The sequence below is a fragment of the Alosa sapidissima genome, chromosome 17, assembly GCF_018492685.1.
Source record: "Alosa sapidissima isolate fAloSap1 chromosome 17, fAloSap1.pri, whole genome shotgun sequence".
In the NCBI taxonomy this organism is placed as follows: domain Eukaryota; kingdom Metazoa; phylum Chordata; class Actinopteri; order Clupeiformes; family Clupeidae; genus Alosa; species Alosa sapidissima.
The window spans coordinates 8,636,924-8,656,637 of NC_055973.1; the positions used below are offsets into that span (position 1 = coordinate 8,636,924).

The 19,714-nt window shown below is 44.5% G+C and overlaps 1 protein-coding gene across 8 annotated transcripts in view; it reads right to left on the reverse strand.

Annotated features, from left to right (window-relative positions):
* Positions 1–19,714, reverse strand: part of LOC121688371 (myosin heavy chain, striated muscle-like) — a 114,945-nt gene that overhangs the window by 85,224 nt on the left and 10,007 nt on the right. For 6 of the 8 annotated variants that reach the window (XM_042067897.1, XM_042067895.1, XM_042067896.1 and 3 more), the window contains 3 exons: positions 17,764–17,828; positions 10,717–10,852; positions 9,810–9,959 (listed from right to left, as the gene is read on the reverse strand). In XM_042067897.1, the coding sequence (XP_041923831.1) occupies positions 9,810–9,959; positions 10,717–10,852; positions 17,764–17,828 (351 nt within the window). Of the gene's footprint in view, positions 1–9,809; positions 9,960–10,716; positions 10,911–17,763; positions 17,829–19,714 lie in introns of those variants that run through there. The other 2 variants (XM_042067894.1, XM_042067899.1) reach the window with 2 other exon arrangements.

Genomic DNA, 19,714 nt, shown 5'->3' on the forward strand with positions numbered 1-19,714 from the left:
TTTCAGCAGCATAGTGTGCAAACCACTCATTCATTAAAAGATGCTCTTCCTTATTGATTTCGGCTTAAGTAATGAGAAAGCTTATCCGAAAATCTTTAGCATTTGGGCTCAAGTTAAGGAAATCGATGCCACTATTTCCCATTTGAACAACATATGCGAATTTTATGTACAAAAGACAGGACAAATCCAAAATTGGATAAATCAATAGCCCTCTGTCGATACGACATAAAGCAGACAAATGGTATTTTAAAGCAATTAAAGTGAGCTGTAAACAAATGAAGGCCAATCAATGCAGATGTCTTTCAATTATCACTGTTAACACTCAAATAAAATATGCCAGATCCATAATTCAAATCTCAAGGCCCTTACACTCCTCGTCATTCAACTGAAGCGCAAACTTTCAAACATCCACAGTAATATAGTTACACTCTCATATCTTACTTTGACCTGACTACAGACTCTTAATTTCATTCTTGCTTTCAAGCGAGTTACCTACAGTAAGTATAAATATTTGGAGATGGTTCTTAAATTCTCAATCAGCACATTCATTTCTGTAGCCTTTTTCACCTTTCTTTAATCTCCAGTCACACATTTAAATCTGAGAGACGGGGGCTTCCTGAAGTGGTCTGAGAAGTCGATAGTCCAAATCAGGCAGCAATCCCTGCCTACACAACTCCGAATAGAGAAATGGAGAAACGAACAGCTTTCCCCTCCCTCCGTCTTCGGCGGGTTCCTTCAAAGTTCAATCAATTAATCTAACTTAATCTTGAGCGGTCGGCATTGTGTGGCACTAAGTAACATATCAGCTCTAAGTCAGGCAGTGCTTAGAGCCCAGGCCAATCACCACTCTCCAGTGAGTGGAGTTCACCTCTCTGTCCACCGAGATAGCACTCATACACTCCGACTCTCACATTCCACACTCCGCCATCCGCACCTGGGCAAATGTACAAAAAATATGCCCCCACAATTCACGCAAAAAATAAATTGAGATTTTATCAATATAAATAATTCCAATCCACTTAAAAATACATGTACATAAGCAGAGATGCATTACATAAATAACATTAAACAGAAACACAAACAAGGAAGCTGTTTCTATTTCAAACTGTGTCAGCTCAGTAACCCGTATGTGGAAATGTCATGTCCCATGGTCTGTCCCTGCTGGCATCTTTTTGACCGGGCTCATCATGGGCAGTTGTACTTGGCCAAGTCTATTACTGAGTGGACAGACCTCATCTTTAAGAAAATTACATCTGCATAGATCAGCCTCCAAAAGCCTTGGGGGGGGGGGGGGGGGGGTTCTTGCTGATGGCACAGTAACAGAGGTGAGGAGTGTGTCAGTCAAGCTAAGCTCTCAACAACACATCCCAGGGGTAATTGGTTTTGTCATTAATATTCATATGAGCCATATCAGCTGTATCAGCTGTATGTATGTTTTCTCCGCATCTGCCGCACGTTTGATACGACACATCAGGTGCTTATTAAAAAGAAAATCCAACCATATATACTGTGTGTGTGTGTATGTATATATAAATATATATATATATATATATATATATATGTTCACAAAGGACTCACTCAGATCAACTCAAAGAACTACCACATTTTGACAAGACAGCTTTGTTTGCATACAAATATACAATCTTCAATGCATCTTTCCCCGATGTTTTTTAATGCTTTTCCCCTCTCTGTCTCCCGATCTAAGCTGGCTATACTGCCTTATATTGCAGGTTCTGGTTTAATCACGTGTAAGAAATGACTCACTTCTTCGTCCACCAAGCATGACATTTCAATTGTGCAGCCAATAAAAGTCGAACATGAAGAAGGCTAAAATGATCCACTCTCCTGGAAGCCCAGGGACCCAGGTTACCATGGTGAGCTACCTTGTCCATGCACACAAGGTCAAGAGTGAGTGACCCATCTATGAAGAAAGCTCAATCTCACCACATAATCACATACAGGCCTAAGCCGGTTTGCTGCTCTTCTGAATTCAGCATCACAGGTTTTAGACTGACAGCAATATTAGCTTTTACTTTGTCACAAATGAAAGCATGTCCAATGCATTGTATTAGTGCTGTTCATGTTTTCCTAACAAAAAAATCCATGAAAACCTAAAGAAAAACATCCATGCATATCCTCCCAGATTAGTATTGTAGATGACACTTTAATATATTTAAAACGTCTGACCTCCATATTCAAACTGGTCTTATTTCTATTTTGTCACAAGCATTCAGATAAAGATGCTTTTGTGAATATGTCTTGCATTACACTAGTGGAGGCCCCCTTTTCGTTGTGATTCTGACGGATTTGGAGAGGTACTTATAAAATATTCAGGATGAAATTGCAGTAACAGATGCCAGCTGTCATGTGCAAGCAAGTGAGTGTTATGACAAGCGCCTTAAAACATTCATGCTGAGAGGATAGTTTATGAAAGTATTCATTAACTCCAAGGGACCGTAATATTTCTCTTTCATAACTACAATGCTTATGCCTGATAACAAAACCAGCACAAAAATGCAGAGCAGAGCACCAAGGAGTGTTTATGATAAGCTACTGACACAGACAGATGCACACATACACACACACACACACACGAAAAATGTAGAGCAATTCATCTTTATCACAATACCTTGTGTGAATTCGATCTACATGTGGAAGAAGAGGAAACACACACTCACACAAAACACACACGCCAAACTTTGCAGGTCATGGTCAATTCTGGTTCTAAATTGGCATTAATGATTGATTCAGAGTGGTCAAGGGGTCGTCCCTCAGGTGGCTAGCCCAGTACCCCAGGGAGAGAAATCCAGTAATGACCAGTAATGATTGGCGGGGCTGAGCCCACAGCCGAAACATAAAGACATAATAAAAACCCCACTGCTTCCCCAACACATTCACACACCCTTCCCAGGATGACAACGAGAAACTGAAATATGCTATAATATCCTACTATTTTGCTGCAGACCAACATTAAGGTCTAGGGCAATTGGTTCAATTTCAGGAATGGAATCCTACTAGCTTTACACTCACAAAAATGTAACTCATGTCTGTTATAGGTTGGAAAAATTATACAAATGTGCTTTCATAGTGGTATCATCAGTTGTTCCACCTTTAACCACCTGATACAACCAACCTCGGATGATAAGCTATGTCACTCATCTTCAGCATAGCTGTCATAATGTATAATGTAGTCATTTCACATTTAGAAGTCATAACACAATCTTGCATCAACAGCTTAGGTCATGTACTGTAGGTATGGAGACAGATGGTAACATGACAAACTGGGCAAAGACAGCCATTATGAGTACTAACAACTAACTAAATTACACATTATACATGATTATGCATGCACCCATCAGCTGTCAAGACTAGCTTATGGAATTGTGTATCATTAGGCAATATTGACAAAGCCCTAAAGCTAAATCTGAAACTATTAAGAATTTACATGGTGAACGGCATAACGTAACTTAAAGCTGATACTCCCCATTTTACCTTGACAGTAAGCAGACATTTTCAAAATAATCTGTTTCCCTATTTTAGCCTCCCCACTAGCCTAGACCAGACAATTCTATTAGCAATTCTGATGGTCGGTAGCACTCCAATTAGGGATCTAATTCATTTCCGCACAATAATGCAAGGGCATGGGAACGGCGCATCAGCAGAATTTGATGAATTATCATTTCCGTGGCGTTGGACTCCCATCAGGCCCATGCTGGTGCGTACCCCCAAGCTGCCACGCAGGGGCTCGGGGCTCCATTCAAAGCACATGAGGCCATTAGACAGAGTAATGGACACTTCTTATGCAAAGTCCACTCTGGTGAGGACGCTGCCCAGCTTCAGAAATGGGATTAAATCATGCTAACTCTTCAAGATTGAACTGATGAAGCCCCAGCGCGCGCGTGTGTGTGTATGTGTGTGTGTGTGTGTGGATACATGTGTGTGCCACTGCACTCTGCACTCATTGGGGAGGGGGGGGGGGGGAGTGAAGTTTGATGGCGGCCATTTAATCACCGACGGGTGTGTAAACTGGGCCTGGGATCGGCCTGGCTACTTCGCAGTAACGTTCCCCCACAACTTTGAGTTCACCTTCACGGCTCCTACTTAGCATTTCATTTGTTTTCAGCAGAGATGTGAGGTCTTACGTGGGATTTATTAGCTACCTTGAAAAGTAAATGTTATTCCTCAGCATGCCTTCACCATTACGAGGTAATGAAGGTGGGTGTCTTAAACAACGTCAGACTTTATCATTTTCTTTGTCTTTCCCCATCAACAGGCACGGTGATATTTGCAATTCAAAGTTAGAAACTATAGAGTTAGAATTTATTTATCTTTTCTTTCTAAACCTGGATATCCTCTCAAAATGAATTTGATAACATTTTCGTTGTGCAATTAACAGCACCAGACCATCATGTCCTACTGCTCCCGAACTGAAAGCAAACAGTGATAAACTACTCGAGGCTGTAAAATACTTTGGTGTTTACACGCTCATCTCTCTGTGGTCTTCGTCGTGTGGCGACGGCTAGCCCAGTATGCGACTGTGTTCCTGTAAGGCATAAATCCAGAGCCTCTCGGCTCTGCTCCTCGCCTGCTCAAGGCGTAGCGTCTTTAAGTAAATGCCTGCGGTTCCGACACCACACTTCATATGTCACACTTGGGGCTCAGGCAAACCGAGACGAGCCAACCGCATCGGAAAGTCCTCCGTTCTGTCGCAGTGACACAGCTCAGGGGTTTTTTTTTTTTTCTCGCCGTCTCCCAGTAACAAAGGCAACTTGTTTGAGCAGCATTTTTTTTTTCTTTCCTGCTTCTTCTTTTTTTTTTTTTTCTTCAAGTCGGCCATTCATAACAAATGTCAAATGCTGTGGTTTCAAGTTCAAAACGGCTCGGCATTCTTTTCTTTGTGCCGCTCCGCCACTGCCGAACCCATGAACACTGTCTCTTTCATATCCTCTGACTGAATAATGATCACTCTGCAGAACTCCAGGAAACGCAGTACACAATTAAGGGATGCTCTGCACAGAGTCTTTAAATAAACACTGCCCACTTCAACAGGATTCAATATCCCCGTCCACAGCAACCACAGCCCTACGCAATCCTGGCACGTACACTTATCTCCATAAATGTGTGTGTTTGCTGCAATAAGCACTTGGCGGTAAGCACGCTACATTTAATTAGACAATAATGACTATAAGCCAAAGAATGTTTACAGGGGGGGGGGGGGGGGGGGGAATCACTCTAGGCCACTAACTATTCATTTTCAAAACTGGGCCTTTATAAGACACAAAACAGAATCATAAGAAACTACAGATTTTGAGATGGAGAAACATGAATCAAATTTAAAAGAAAGCCAATTACCATCATAACGTGACATAGAGCTTAGCGCGAGATACGGCAATCAAATGAAACGATGCAAACACCATCAGCTCTTCTTCACAACCATTGGGGCCTACTCCCTCTCCCTCTCCCCTACCCGCTTCCTGAGCGTAAAAAAAAAAAAAATTAAAGCTCTTAACCAAGCACAACAGAGGCTTAGCTGCCAATGCCTCCACAGCTGTTTGGGGTGGCAGAGGAGAGGCGCGCCAGCGCGGAGTAGAGCGTGGCAGTGCCAACTAGTCTTGGCATGGTGACAGGCCCGTCCTGGTAAACACCCTCCCCCTGCGCCCACTAGCTTATCACAGTGTGTCACATTAACGGCCAATTAGAGCTCTAAGTGGCTCCTCCCCACTGCCACCCTGAGTGGGAGGCGCAGCATATGCTTCGCATAATGTGCCAGTGGGGCCCACACACATGCATGTTGCCACAAGTAACCACACACACACACACACACACACACACACACACGGTGCCACAAGTAACAGCACAAATACTACACACACAGCCACATGTGCACATATGACACTTGTAATAGTTTAATCAAGTAACGATCAAAATAAACCTGTGTACACACAGATGCACATATACAAACGTGTGAATTAAGGACACACACACCTGTACTTCCACAGATTTATAAGAAATAACTAATCTACAAACAAAGACATAGCCTCGAGGCAACGAAAACACACAACATAAAACCACACAGACATACAATAAATACATCCTGTCTGATTAGGAAGCATTAGAGGAGCTACACATGGGCATTCTACAGATCCCTTATACCTACTAATGTGTCAGGGCCTGCTTCATATTCATAGGGATGTGCAGACACATTTACACACATACAGCTTCAAGCACAGACATAGCCTGCAGTTCAGACACTAATCAAACTGGTCAGGTCTTGGCTGGGTGTCTAGGAAATGATCATAAGTGCAAGGGAACTACCTCCTTTGATCCTGCATATAGACACACAGGCGCACACACACACACACACACACACAGCTGAATCAGGCACACACACACACGCACATACGTACACACACACACGTATCTCAATTTGGCTCTCATATGAAAGCTCTCCTGAGTGGCGCGTGCACAGCTGAGGTTAATGATATTATTGAGGTTATTTGCATATTTAATTACGCCCCCTTGTTAGGGATAAGTGCTGTTTATTCAATTTGTTCCATTTTGTCGCTGGCACAGGTTCAATGAGGATTGGCCAGTGATACTAGTGTATGAATGAGTGAGTGAGTGTGTGTGTGTGTGTGTGTGTGTGTCAGGGGTGGGGTGGGGGGGCTGCAGGATATTAAGACGCATTCATCAAAACCCCCACTACACAAAAACAGATGCCAACAATCAAGCGCTTGTCTCTTCAATCTTTCATTATCATTACCGCGTTTTAGCGTAATAATGATCATGCCAGCCCCTGTGCCAGATTGTGCCAGCGTCGCTCCCTTCAACAAGCTTCTGGAGTGGCTCCATTTAATGTCTGAGCACCGACAAAAACTGTGCCGCTCGTAACACACAGCTACATTTACCCAAATTAAACATTTTCTCATTAGCCCCTGGCTATTGCGCTAATACATTATTCATCCTCTTCTTTACAAAGGAACATTAATCAATTATGAACATATAAAGAAATTAAATAGTGAGAGGAAAAAGGAAAAGGCTTTCAGTATTAATATGCAGACAGACAGCAGTGCTACAGCCTGCAAATCAATAGTTTTTTGATTAATTTGAACACTTGGTCCAGACTCGGGAGCGAGAGCTGAATCAGGCATGACCACAGCTTAGAATTCAAACAAAGAGATCTGAGCCGTTTTCATTTATTTGTTTTAGGCTCAGGTTAATTTTTCATGGATGGCATATACAAAACTGGGGAAAATGACTATTTTTGGTCCCTGTTGTTCGAATAAGAAGGGGATGGGGGAGGACAACACCACAAGGGATTGTGTTCCAGAGTGAAGAGCGCAATTGCTTTGAACCCTGTGGCTCTCAAATTTGTTTTTAATGCATTTTTAAAGTTTTATTGGCATTCGGAGACACATGGGGAATAAAACTCATCCAAAGTGTTGACCCTATTAGTATTAACAGACAAGGCCGATGTGTGGCACTGTGCAATCTCCTGCTAAATAACACAGAGCACAGCTCGAACCTGCCAGCCTTTAATTCGACTAATATAACACCTGCTTACGCTTTCTTTCAGTTCGCTACCTGGGACTGCAGCAGTGAAGGTGTGGCGTCCACTTGTTATGGCATATGTATACGTTGAGTACGACAACATAATGGTGGGGAAAACAGTTTTTTAGTCATTATCTCTTGACTGGGGTTACAGTACCAATGTACTGTAGGACAGAGAAAAAAACATGGGTGAGATATATGCTATGATTCACTGCTGTCATTATCATGAATGTGTGGTTGAAGGTGCTGATGGCTAATATGAAAGTGCTAATATGACAAGGTGCAATACATAAAAGCAAGAATCTTCAATAACAACGATGCGAGGAATTATCTATCCCTAACACTGCATACTTACGAGGCCTAAATCACGTACAAATAAAAGCTTCTTCCTGGTCTTAATGTATGTACTTACAATGCCAGTGGAACTGAAGCACCCAGGATGGCCTTAAACACATACTATATATAATAAGCACATTGTATGGGTGGCAAAAGGTCTGCTTGCAGTTAGGTAAGAAGAAGGTGCATTAAGGCCAAGAGCTATTATTCCCCTCCGTTTCCCAGCTTGCCCTCTCTCTCTCTCTCTCTCTCTCTCTCTCTCTCTCTCTCTCTCTCTCTCTCTCTCTCTCTCTCTCACACACACACACACACAAGCAATGCTAAAATGTTTATCTGCTAGATTTTCAGGAGGCGACGATAAATCCTCTCCTCAATTAAAGCCGATGACTCAGAGGCCCCCAAAGCAGCAGAATGGAGTGAGCTGCTGGTGCGTAAGAGAGGAGAGGAAAAGAGAGAGGCTTCTTTAATACCTCGCTGATGCACCGCAGGTGATGGCTGCATCACAAGGCACCGGGGGGCTCCCTGTTTGGCAAGGGACCACTGTGGGGGAACAGAGAGACTCATTTCCAAAGGGCTGCCTCTACGCACCAGCGCTCCCTCCACACACAAAGACACTGACCAGATAAACCCATTTGGGTGTATTAGGAGCATAATAGCATTTCCATACTTACTAATGACATGGGGCGCCCGTGTCTAGGGGACTCGGATAAAAGACGAGGCTTGTGTGTGTGTGTATCATAATAAACTCCTCGACAGGAAAGAAGAGATGCCTGCGCGCCTACAGCATGTGACATAAAGAGGTGCTGGATTTGTGGGTCAGAATCAATTTCTGGTGACGTGAACACACAAGCTTTGAATAATCTCCGGAGTCTGGAGTCGCCTCAGCTCGGCTGTGTCTGCCTGCGTGGCTGTGCTTGTTTCTCTCAAAGCAAACAGAGCTCGTTCAAACCACACAGTTGTTGAGGCGCTCGCTGCCCGGGGTGGCATGTAGATGGGAGAGCTGGATTGTCGGCTCTGTCCGACACTGAGCCCGAGAGGCAGGCTTGAGTCAGATCCAGAACCTTCCGCTGGGTCACAGTAGATGCCAAGCGCCGTGACACGTGACCATTTAGTCCATTCTATGGACTGGGTCAGCACTGTGTCCATAGCCTGTCTGGGAGCTCCAGGATGGCCGGCTGGGTTTAGGGCCCAGCGTTTTTTTTTATCCACAACCTGTCTAGGAGCTGTTGTGGCTGGCCTGACTGCTCGTGGTGCATCCCTCACCTCCTCACTCTTCACAGACAGCTCCAGATCAAAGGGAAATATTCAAATCCGGCCTCACACACCTCACAGCCAACGCCACCCCTCCGCCACCACCTCCCGCTGGCACGAGGGGAAGTGGGCATCAATCACCTCTCTGTCTGCCGCACTTAAACAGAGCATGAGATCATGGCGTTGGAGGCCATTTGCGTGATTACAAAAGGACCGGAGCATCGGGGACAGACCAGTGTGGCAGGCCCACTGGGTCGTGCGTGCGTGCGTGCGTGCGTGCGTGCGTGCGTGCGTGCGTGCGAGGCTGCTGCTGGAGGCTGATGGGAATGGTGGTGGTGTCAGATGGGAGAGGTGCGGCAGATAATCGAAGACAGGTTCCTCTGAGGACCGGAGGGGCAGATTCGGGTAAGTGAGAGAGAGAGAGAGAGAGAGAGAGAGAGAGAGAGAGAGAGAGAGACTGTGTACATGTACATGTGTGTGCGTGTGACTGTGTTAACGTGTGTGTGTGTGTGTGTGTGTGACTGTGTACATGAGTTTGTGTGTGTATGCTGATGTGTGTGTGTGAGTGTGCATTGATGTGTGTGTGTGGTGTGTGTGTGTGTGTGTGTGTGTGCGTGTGTGCGTGTGTGCGCGTGTGTGCGTGTGTTGTGTGTGTGTCTGTGCATGGTCACCTGGCTCTGTGTGTCCTGTTGCGCCAGCCGGAGCTGTGGGCAGAGTCGTGTGATGGTGACGTCTCTATCGGCGATCTCAGCCACCTTTTCTGCCTGCAGTTTCTCAAGAGACTTGACACGACCGTGCAGCTGCGACAAGGCATCAGTCTTCTCCAGGGGCACACACACACACACACACGCATACACACACACACACACACACACACACACACACACACACACACACACACACGAGACAAAAGAGAGAGGCTGATGTTTCAGGATAACTCAACTCATATTTATAAAACCCAGGACCATTCATTTCACCAAAAGAGACAGATAGCACTCTTCCATTTGAGCTTTCTTGGCAAGCATTTTGAATAACACATTTGTGCCAGCCAAGGCCAAATTTCATGCAGAGCTGACTGCTATCTTAGAAATCACTCTTCAGGTAAGATAGACATCTGCTGGAGGGAGGAGAAAAAATATTATAATGCACTCACTTTTCTTTCTGATAAATACTGAAATCTTAAAGAGCAGTAGAGTTGAGTTGATTTAAGACTGTTTGTTGCGGGAAGTGCATTGCAAATTAATGTGGTTTACCAAAAACAACTCCTCGATTTGTCCCAGCACAACCCACAAATAGTAAAACACTGGTGTTTTTAATTTGTCAACACTTCGTAAGGAGGTGTGGGAAGCGAAGAAGCAGTATTTCATCTGAAATGGCATTCGAAGCCTAGAGGGCAGATATGTCAACAATTCACACGCAAAGACACTGCGTCTAACTCACAACATGTGTAAAATCCTGAGCCACACGCGGCAAGCAATATCATAAAAACTAAAGCTGCACTTCAAAGTTGCTTCCTCCAAATCAAAGGCACTGAGGACAAAAAAAAAATAGAAGAAGAAAACAAGGCAGTGTCCGTACCTCATTCCTCTTTGGCGTGGTCTTGTCCGAGAACGTCTTCATTTCCTCTTGGAGATTGTGGATAATCCCTCCTCTGGCCTTCAGGAGTTCGGGCGGCTCCTGGCGCTGAGGCCTCATAATGTCCTCCTGCTGCCCACTGCAGCACACGGAGAACAGGAGGATATTAGCCTCCACCTGAACACTTCTCCTGACAGCTTACACACACACACAGGAACCACAAACATCACCATTTCAGTCACTAAAAAATAAAAGCTAACACTACATTTTTACAATTAAGACAGAAATGAAATGATAACTACAGTAGGAGTTTTTAAAAAAAGCAAATTACATAGTTAAAAAAACACAATGAGAGCAGGGAAAAAACAGGTCTTTTCTCAAATCCCTGCTCATATGTTGTTTTTTTTCTCTGTGAGATATTCATCAGAAACCATCACTTGGGTGTATGAAAAGCATGATGAAATTGCTCTGGACACCATTTCTGCTCCTTAATGGTGCCTCTGTGGCTTTTGTAGCCGTTGTAATGGGGGCTTAATGAGAAAGCCCTAATGAACCTCCCTGTCTGCATTGTATAGTCTGGATACTTTTTTCTTCCTTTTTCTTTCCTCCCCATCCCTTTCTTTCCTCGTCAGATCCCCCAGTGGGCTCTGTAATTACTATGTACTGAGTGCTGTGTTCTATACCAACCTCATCTACTGAGGTTCTGCCTTCCTCCCTTTAGAAAAAGAAAATGCCATATTATTGTCACTTGGCTGGGGGGTGTTAAAGTTAACACCTGGGGGATGGTTAAAATGAGTTCCTGTCCCTGGCACATGCACACACACACACACACACACACACACACACACACACACACACACACACGCAAATCTTCACTCTGGCCCATTATAGCAGAAGCAAACAGATTGTATTATGGACAAAGAGGACTCTCAGCTTGCCTGGGCAGGAATAAAATGGAAAGGAAATTGAAAAGAGCAAAACTAAGAGTGATTCATTAGACCTCCATTCTTCGGCCTCTGTGCTCATTCAACGGTCTATCACAGTTATCAAGTACAAAAAAGATAAGAATATGCTTCATACATGTAATGCAGCTTGTACACTTGAACGCACAAACGCACACAAAAACGTGGTTAAAGCCATGTATGCAGTCATGGCTGCAGCAGCAACATTCTTAATCAGTATAGATAAATGTCTGCAAGACAAAGCGCCTGAGTGAAGGCAGATGTGGAATTCTGGACAGGCTATTTGCCAGGACACCACAAGGAAGCGTGGGTCCTCAAAGTGACAGAGAGGCTTGGAGCGCCGACGCTTCAGCTGCCACACTTCACTCTCTCTCTCGCTTGCTCTCTCTTGCTTTCTCACTCACACACACACACAGTCACACACACAAACACACAAACACACAACCCCTCAAACATCTCGGCGTGGCACTAGAGACAAAACTTGTGTGACAGAGGCGGCGGATCGTGCCTGGGCTGCCTGTCGTGAGGCTCTCGGCTGCTAGCGACAGCTGTCAAGTGGCACGCTGGCGGCTGCGCTAAAGAACCCGCCGTGAAGCCAGATCCCATAAATATTGCCTCTTAATGTGCGCCGGCAACACTAATCTGTCTCCTCCTCTATTTGGATATGCAAATGGCAGTGCGGATGCGGCTGCCGTTCCTGCCGAGCCATCAGTAATGTGGATTGATGCAGAAGTGACATGGGACGTGAAAGGGAAAATCAGGTACAGAGCGCAAAAGGGAGGGATTTTTTGGGGATGATGTTGTGCGGTGCGGCAAAACACCTGAGGAATCACAAAAGTGCAGAAAGAGCTGGAGAAGATGCTGAAAGTGCTTTCTGATAGATCTCTCGGCACACTGAGCCAAGGACACGAGAGGACGAACAAACAAAGACTCGCCCAAACGGCGCACATGTTACACCCGCTCCCCACAACCAAAGAAATATATATATATATATTTTTCTGTCAAAGTCAAGAATAAAAGTGTTATGAATCACCAAAAAATAAAAAGAAAAAAAAAAGCGCTGAAAAGTTTAAACTTAGACTGAACACTTTCTAGGGCAGTGAAAAACACAAACTATTTTACAGCATACAGACCTTTTATTCAGATTCCTATTTCAGCAATTGCTAAATACAAAATTCATTTAGTGGACATCACATAACATCATGACATGTGACATGCCTCATCTTAAGTTGTGTAGAAACCAGTGGGGGATGAGAGCTGGCTGAATAGAGAAAGCCCTCTGAAAGGGTGGCTAACTGCAGTCAATTTCGCTCCCTTTTCATTTCACAGGACACTCGAACAAAAAGAAGGTGTTTTGTTCCTCTTCCTGACTGCTCTGTTCCCCATCTCTCCCTTTCTTTTTACTTTATTTCCCTCTCTTTTTTTTCCCGCATCGCGTCAAGCTGGGTAAAAGGTTCCTGTCTTTTCAGCATGGCCCCCGGATCCTTCTTTCCACGGCGGCACGACCCGGCTGCCGGGCAATCCGCTGGCTGGAGAAAGAGAGGGAGAAAGAGAGGGAGATAGAGTGGGAGAAAGAGAGGGAGAGAGAGGGAGGGAGGCGTGCAAAATTGCAGCTCTCAGTCTCCCCGCGCCCAGAGGGCATCCATTTAGTCGTGCCGTGAACGAGTGCGTGCCCGTTCGACACGCCAAAGATCAGAGCCTCAGTGCCCACTGCTGCCCCTCCGCCTCCACTCGTGCTCAGACCAACGAGAGATGCCCTCAGTTTTTAATCATCCGCTGGACGATACTGAGGCATGTCTCAGAAAACACACATCTCGCTCCCGCCTTGCCTTTACACACTGAACAAAAAATGTCACACAGCATTTCAGGGTTTTGAATTGGACCCATGCTTCATAAATTGAAATAAAAGATCCTGTAACCTCTCCACTCCAAAAAGTTTATTTCTTTCATATTCTGTTCACATAATAATTATTCACAAATAATCCCTGTAGATGTAGTTATACAGAATATATAGTTTCCTGCGTAATGGATTGACTAATTTGCTTGTATTAATGGTAGATCAGTAAATTCTTTTCTGACCACAGACTTTTCCATGATGCATTTATAATTTTGTTCAGCATTAGTATCCAATGTTTTACACAACAAGTTTCTACAGATAACACAAAAAAGTGTATTTATATTTTTTGCAGTTTTATGTTTTTTATTGGTTTTCATCACGTATCACTTTTATCATAATTATCACTTCTGGCCAAAGTAAAATATTATATCGGTTTAGTAACAAAATAACATGTTTTATGGTAGAAAAGTCCAGTTGTGAAATTTAAAATTTGTGAATGGATAAATGCACACAGTGCAGCTCGACTCTCCCATATGTTTAATGTGAGTGCTTTAGTCATGTTCGTGTGGAGGAGATTGTGTTCTCCTCACACGCTGTGCTAAGCACTGTAAAAAATGGCTGGTGTACACAGAGATAAAATTAGAACACTTAATAAATGATATCACGTCAGCCTGACAAATGGCGCGACCTGTTATATTTAGCAACTAAGTGTCTTAATGATCATTCAGCACTTAGAGAGTTGGGACGACGGCAAAAAAGAAGGGAAAAAAGGCAGTGTGCTTTGTTGCCCATAAAAGTGCTTGACAATTTTTCATACTGTCACACGGCTCTATTAGCAAAGCCTAACACAATTAGTTATGAATATTCAGTAATAACATGCAAATTGTTCCCTCCCTAACTGGCCCTGGGCGATGGTTTTTGCCTCTCAAAACCCAATTCTTTCTACATCATTACAACAGCACAGCATAATTCATCAGAATAAAGTACAGAAAAAAAAAACACCTCAGCCTTATTGCATATTGCCCGGTGCGTGTATGCATTGCTGCCTGTTAACCAATCAGTGTGTGTGTGTGTGTGTGTGTGTGTGTGTGTGTGTGTGTGTGTGTGTGTGAAAAAGAGAGTCAGTCAGTATGTGTGCATGTGTTTGTGGACATTTGCGTGTGGATTTGTATGTCAGAGTTTGTGTCCGGTGTGTGTACACACGTATGTACATGTGTTCTCGCATCTGTATGTGTGTGTGTGTGTGTGTGTGTGTGTGTGTGTGTGTGTGTGTGTGTGTGCTGTGTACTGTGACAACAGGCTTGGTGTTAAGCGTGGCAGAGAAGGCTCCGCGGCACCACCTTGGCACAGTGGCACTTGTACGCATCTCCCTTGGGTGATGTTAGCCCCTCCATCTGAGCCTGCCAGCACAATTAACCCCGCTGTTAATTAGAGGGGAATGTCAGGAGCACAGATGGCACAAGCTGAGCTGGCGACCAGCCACCCCGCCAACTGCTGCTTCCGCCACCGCCACAGAGGGGAGCAGAGGAGTGTAAGGGGGAGAGAGAGAGAGAGAGAGAGAGGGGGAGGGAGAGAGAGAGAAAGGGGGAGAGGAGGGGAGAGGGGAGGTGGAGGAGGAGGAGGAGAGAGGCTTCCCCACCACTGACAGCTGCTCAGCCGTGGCCCAAACCAGCAGATGTCAAAACTTTCCAGCTGGGGAGGACTTCAGAGGTGGTGAGGGGGTATGAGGTGGGGTGGGGGGGGGGGCAGGAGAGGAGAGCGTAGGCAGAAGGGAGGAGGCAGGGGTGGGGGGCTGATTGGTGGTGGTGGTGGTGGCTGGGGGTGGGTGGGGTGTTCAAGAACAGTGGCAGGCAGGCAGCAGCAGTCCCCCCTGCTCAGCTCAGCTCTGCTACTCCATAGGATCTGTTGCTGTTTGATCAAAATAACAAACAGGCGGCGAACTGACATGGCATGAAAAAGTAAACAGCAGGAGGACACAGACACAGACAAGCGCTACGAGGGGCAGGGTGGGGGGAGGGAAAAGCCCAAAGGTGACCGTCACAAATCAAAAAACCTGGGCTGAGGAAATGAGTATGGCAAATGAGTGGCAAAAAGTGCACTTTTGTTTGCAATTTTGTTTACAGACAGCTACAATTATAAGTTTCAATGTTTCAATATATATACACTCTATATTTTTATGATTTATTGTATTTAAATAGCTAAATAAATATTACCAAAATATATCAAAATAGAATTGTGAAAATACAATAAAATCATCCAAAAGAATTTCATTGTGTTCAATAATTAAAATGAACAATTATTTATATGCCAATTGTTTTCCTAGGGGAAGCCCTGAGAGGATTGAAGCAAATAATGAGCTAGAGGGAAAAAAAGATTGTTTTGGTCAGGGTCTATTAGACACCGGACAAGAACACAAAACTTCCAACACAGAAGCAGAATTCAGGCAGTAAGCTGGGGAGTGGGGGGGGGGGGGTGACAAAGTAGGAAATGGAATCCAAATGTGAGCTTGGATTGCTTGTGACAGTGAGTTTGGCTCTTTATGTCCACACTCAAGCCGCGGCGGAGTCTATTGATTTGTTTGCCTCGCTAATAAGGAGAGAGGACCAGAACCTGGAAAAAAAGTCAATAACTGGTGGGTGGAGGTGGTGGTGCAGGGAGGAGTAGATGCGAGGAGGGGGGGTGGGAGGTGGACTTGTATCTGCCCCCAGACGTGGTGAGCGGCCCCCGGAAAAGGGGGAAATCTCCCGCCCACAGCAGCCGAGGCAGTGCAGCACTGGCTCCTCGGAGTGGCAGGGCAGGCGGCGCCTGTATGAATGCCCTCTACTGTGTCCAGCTGAGAGCATCCTTGTTCGCAGGAATGCGCCCAGCACTCAGTGCCCTGCTAATTACTCTGCAGGGCACAATGAGTTCTAACAATGACATGCAGGAGTCCACGCTCCTGTTCCGAGGCCTCTGAGTATCTATCTCTCTCTCTCTCTCTCTCATACATACACTCACACACACTGTCTTCTCACATACAGACAGACACATACACACGTTCTTCTTACATACACAGACACACATACAGACACACAAGTGGAAAATAATGCTAGTTTACATAACTAAGTACAAGCCCAGCTGGAGATGATGAAAAATATGAAAATGTTGAAGAGCATTTGTAGGGGATGGAGGAAAAGTATATAAAAATAATATATATATATATATATATATAAATAAAACAAACCTTTCAAACCTTTCAAACCTTTCTCAAAATCACTATTTCTTTTTACAACTATTTTCCTGCTGCGAGTAAATATATAAATAAATAGATAAACAAAGCAAATAAATAATGAAAAAAAAAGAAATGAGTAAGAAAGAGAGAATGGGTTCTGCTTCCACCACCCAACACAGCGATACCCCCCCCCCCCACCCAAGGAGGATAATTTCAATCTGTCCTCTTTAAAGCGGTAGCTGATGGCACTAAGGCAGATGCCTTGTGTTTCTGCTTATTTCTTTATTTATTTACTTCCTATTTACATGATTTACTGGTGCTGTTATTATTATTACCCCCCAACCAAACAACCCTACCCGTAAGTGTGGTGTCTGAACCCACTTCCTGTGGCCCTGCTGGGAGGCCTCAGCAGGCGAGAAGAAGGGCCCCCGTTCCCTCATTTTCTCAGAGGCAAGCATCGGTTCTCCACTTTCCTCTTTGAACATAGTTCCTCCCTAAGGAACCATACCTACTCCCCAAAGTGAGTGTGTGAGTGTGCGTGTGCGTGTGTATGTGTGTGCATGTATGTGTGCATGTGTGTGTGTGTGTGTGTGGGAGGGGGGTCGGGGATGCTCATGCTCCCTTCATCAGCACAGCATAGAGTGTATGATGAACGTGGTTGTCAGGTAACTTTTGCTCGGGGGGAAAAGAAAGTTGTTGTGTTTCTACTACATGTAAATGGGGACTCGGATAGGAACTTCAAATGGAAAGGACAAAAATGAGCTGCTACAACACATTACCAGGACAAAATAAGATGTCAGAACAGATTAGGAAGGCATATATCCATACATGCCTCCAACATCCTACTGCTGCTTATCTTGAATTCTATAGCTCTGCGCTATTAAATGTATGAAATACTCTACATTTCATGTGCAAAACAACCTAAATCTCAAGGTAAAAGAATACAACAATTATAACAAAATGAACAAACAAAATTAGGATTACACAGAATATGTGAGTGTGACTACAGAATATGACAAAAAACCAATCAAATCACTTACTGATCTCTTGCTGCAGGCTGAATTATTCTCTCCAGACACACAGAGTGTAGTTTAACCCCAGAAATCTATGAAAGCAAAATAAAACTCAATGATCTGTCCATTTCATGCCATTCATAACCAAATCTTACACATTCAGACTGGTACACCCATATAAATACTGATGCCTAACAACTTATCATCATTATAGCTACTGTATGTTTCCCATTACATTTTATTATCGATGGCCTTTACTGTCCAGTCACATTTAGATCACTCAAATCACCAAAAAAAGAACAAGAGGCCTGTGTGTGATCAGCAGACTCAAATTAACTTTACAGAACAAACACATCACACGCCTCTCAAAATAGCCCATCACTTCACCGGCATGAAAAGAAATACTTCACCAAAATATAATCATCATAATACAATTTGGATATGCATCGGTTTCATCTCAGCGATTTAATAAGGACTTTGACGCAGTTGATGACTTGGTGAGGCATCCCTGTCCTGAACGGAGTTATTTTGACCTCTCAGTGGTGACCTGTCCCCACCCATTCCTGTCCAGCACAGACTCGGGGCTTTTGAGGTTAACTCTGGGTCCCACCGCTGTTTAATTTGATCAGGGGTCTTATCTGTGCCCATCTTGGCTCTTAAGAAAATATGCCTTGTGATGCAGGGGGACACATTTGTCAGATGCGGGTGTTACACAACAGTCAGAAAAAAACAAAAATCAACTTCCTGGTCTTAAGTGGGTGGCCAATGAAACACACACAGATGCACAAACACACAAACATGCACACACACACGCACACACATGTATAAAGACACACACACACACACACACAAAAAAAAAGACACACATTCCCACACAATGCTCCTCTGCTCTCTAGTCTCCTGTAAAAAGCTTAAAAAAGGCATAAAGGAGAACATCCTTGTCCTGTCTCATCTTGAGAGAGTTGTGGCGTCCACGCAGACCATGTTGGTGAAATATAGCAAAGTGCGCACTTCAAGGGTACTGTGACAGGGGTCACTCCAGCAAGAGGAAATCGATGGGGATGCTAATTACTCACAGGTCAAGTCACCGCTCCATCGTCACCATTTTTCTTCATGACCTGTTTCTGGAGCGCTTTCAGCTGAGAGAATCTGAACCCCCCCCCCACACACACACACACACACCATCACCACCACCACCTTCAGACAAACACACACACACACACCATCTGAGTGGTTGGTCTTGCACTCAAGTGGCTCACAATTCGCATGTGGCATGGTCAGGGGGGAGAGAGAAAAAGTGTGTGTGTGAGAGTGTGTGCGTGTACCATGTGTGAGTATGTATGTGGTAGTATGTATGTGTGTGTGTGTGTGTGTGTGTGTGTGTGTGTGTGTGTGTGTGTGTGTGTGTGTGTGTGTGTGTGTGTGTGTGTGTGCACATTTTATGAACTGCAGGACCCATAAACAACTTTTCTCCATCAAGTGCATTAGTTGGGGGAGGAATGCACCCTCGAATTGGGGTCCAATCTGTAGAGATAGGGAAGGGTCCATTAAAGGAAACCTAATATTTTATGTATGATCCCGAGATGAGGGCTTCTTTCTCTTGGCTATTATTTCTCTCTAGCCTAATGGTTGAATGATTCCAGGGCAACTCGAATGTCTGCGGCGCACATCTCAGCAAACAAGGAAAATACCAATCAGTTGTGGAAGACCTTGCCACGGTTAACTTACTGAATAGGGTAAAAAAAGACAGTACAAATACCACACTACAGGCCGCCGCCGCCACCACACACACACACACACACACACACACACACACACACACACACACAAACTCACTCAAACTCACTCAAACGCAGGCACGCTGCAAATGGCAAAAGAAAATAATTCCTAATGGTCTCTAAAATTAATACCAGCTTTTTCAACAAACACTTGAAGGAGTGTGTGCACACACACAAATATGTTTAATTACAGCAAAGAC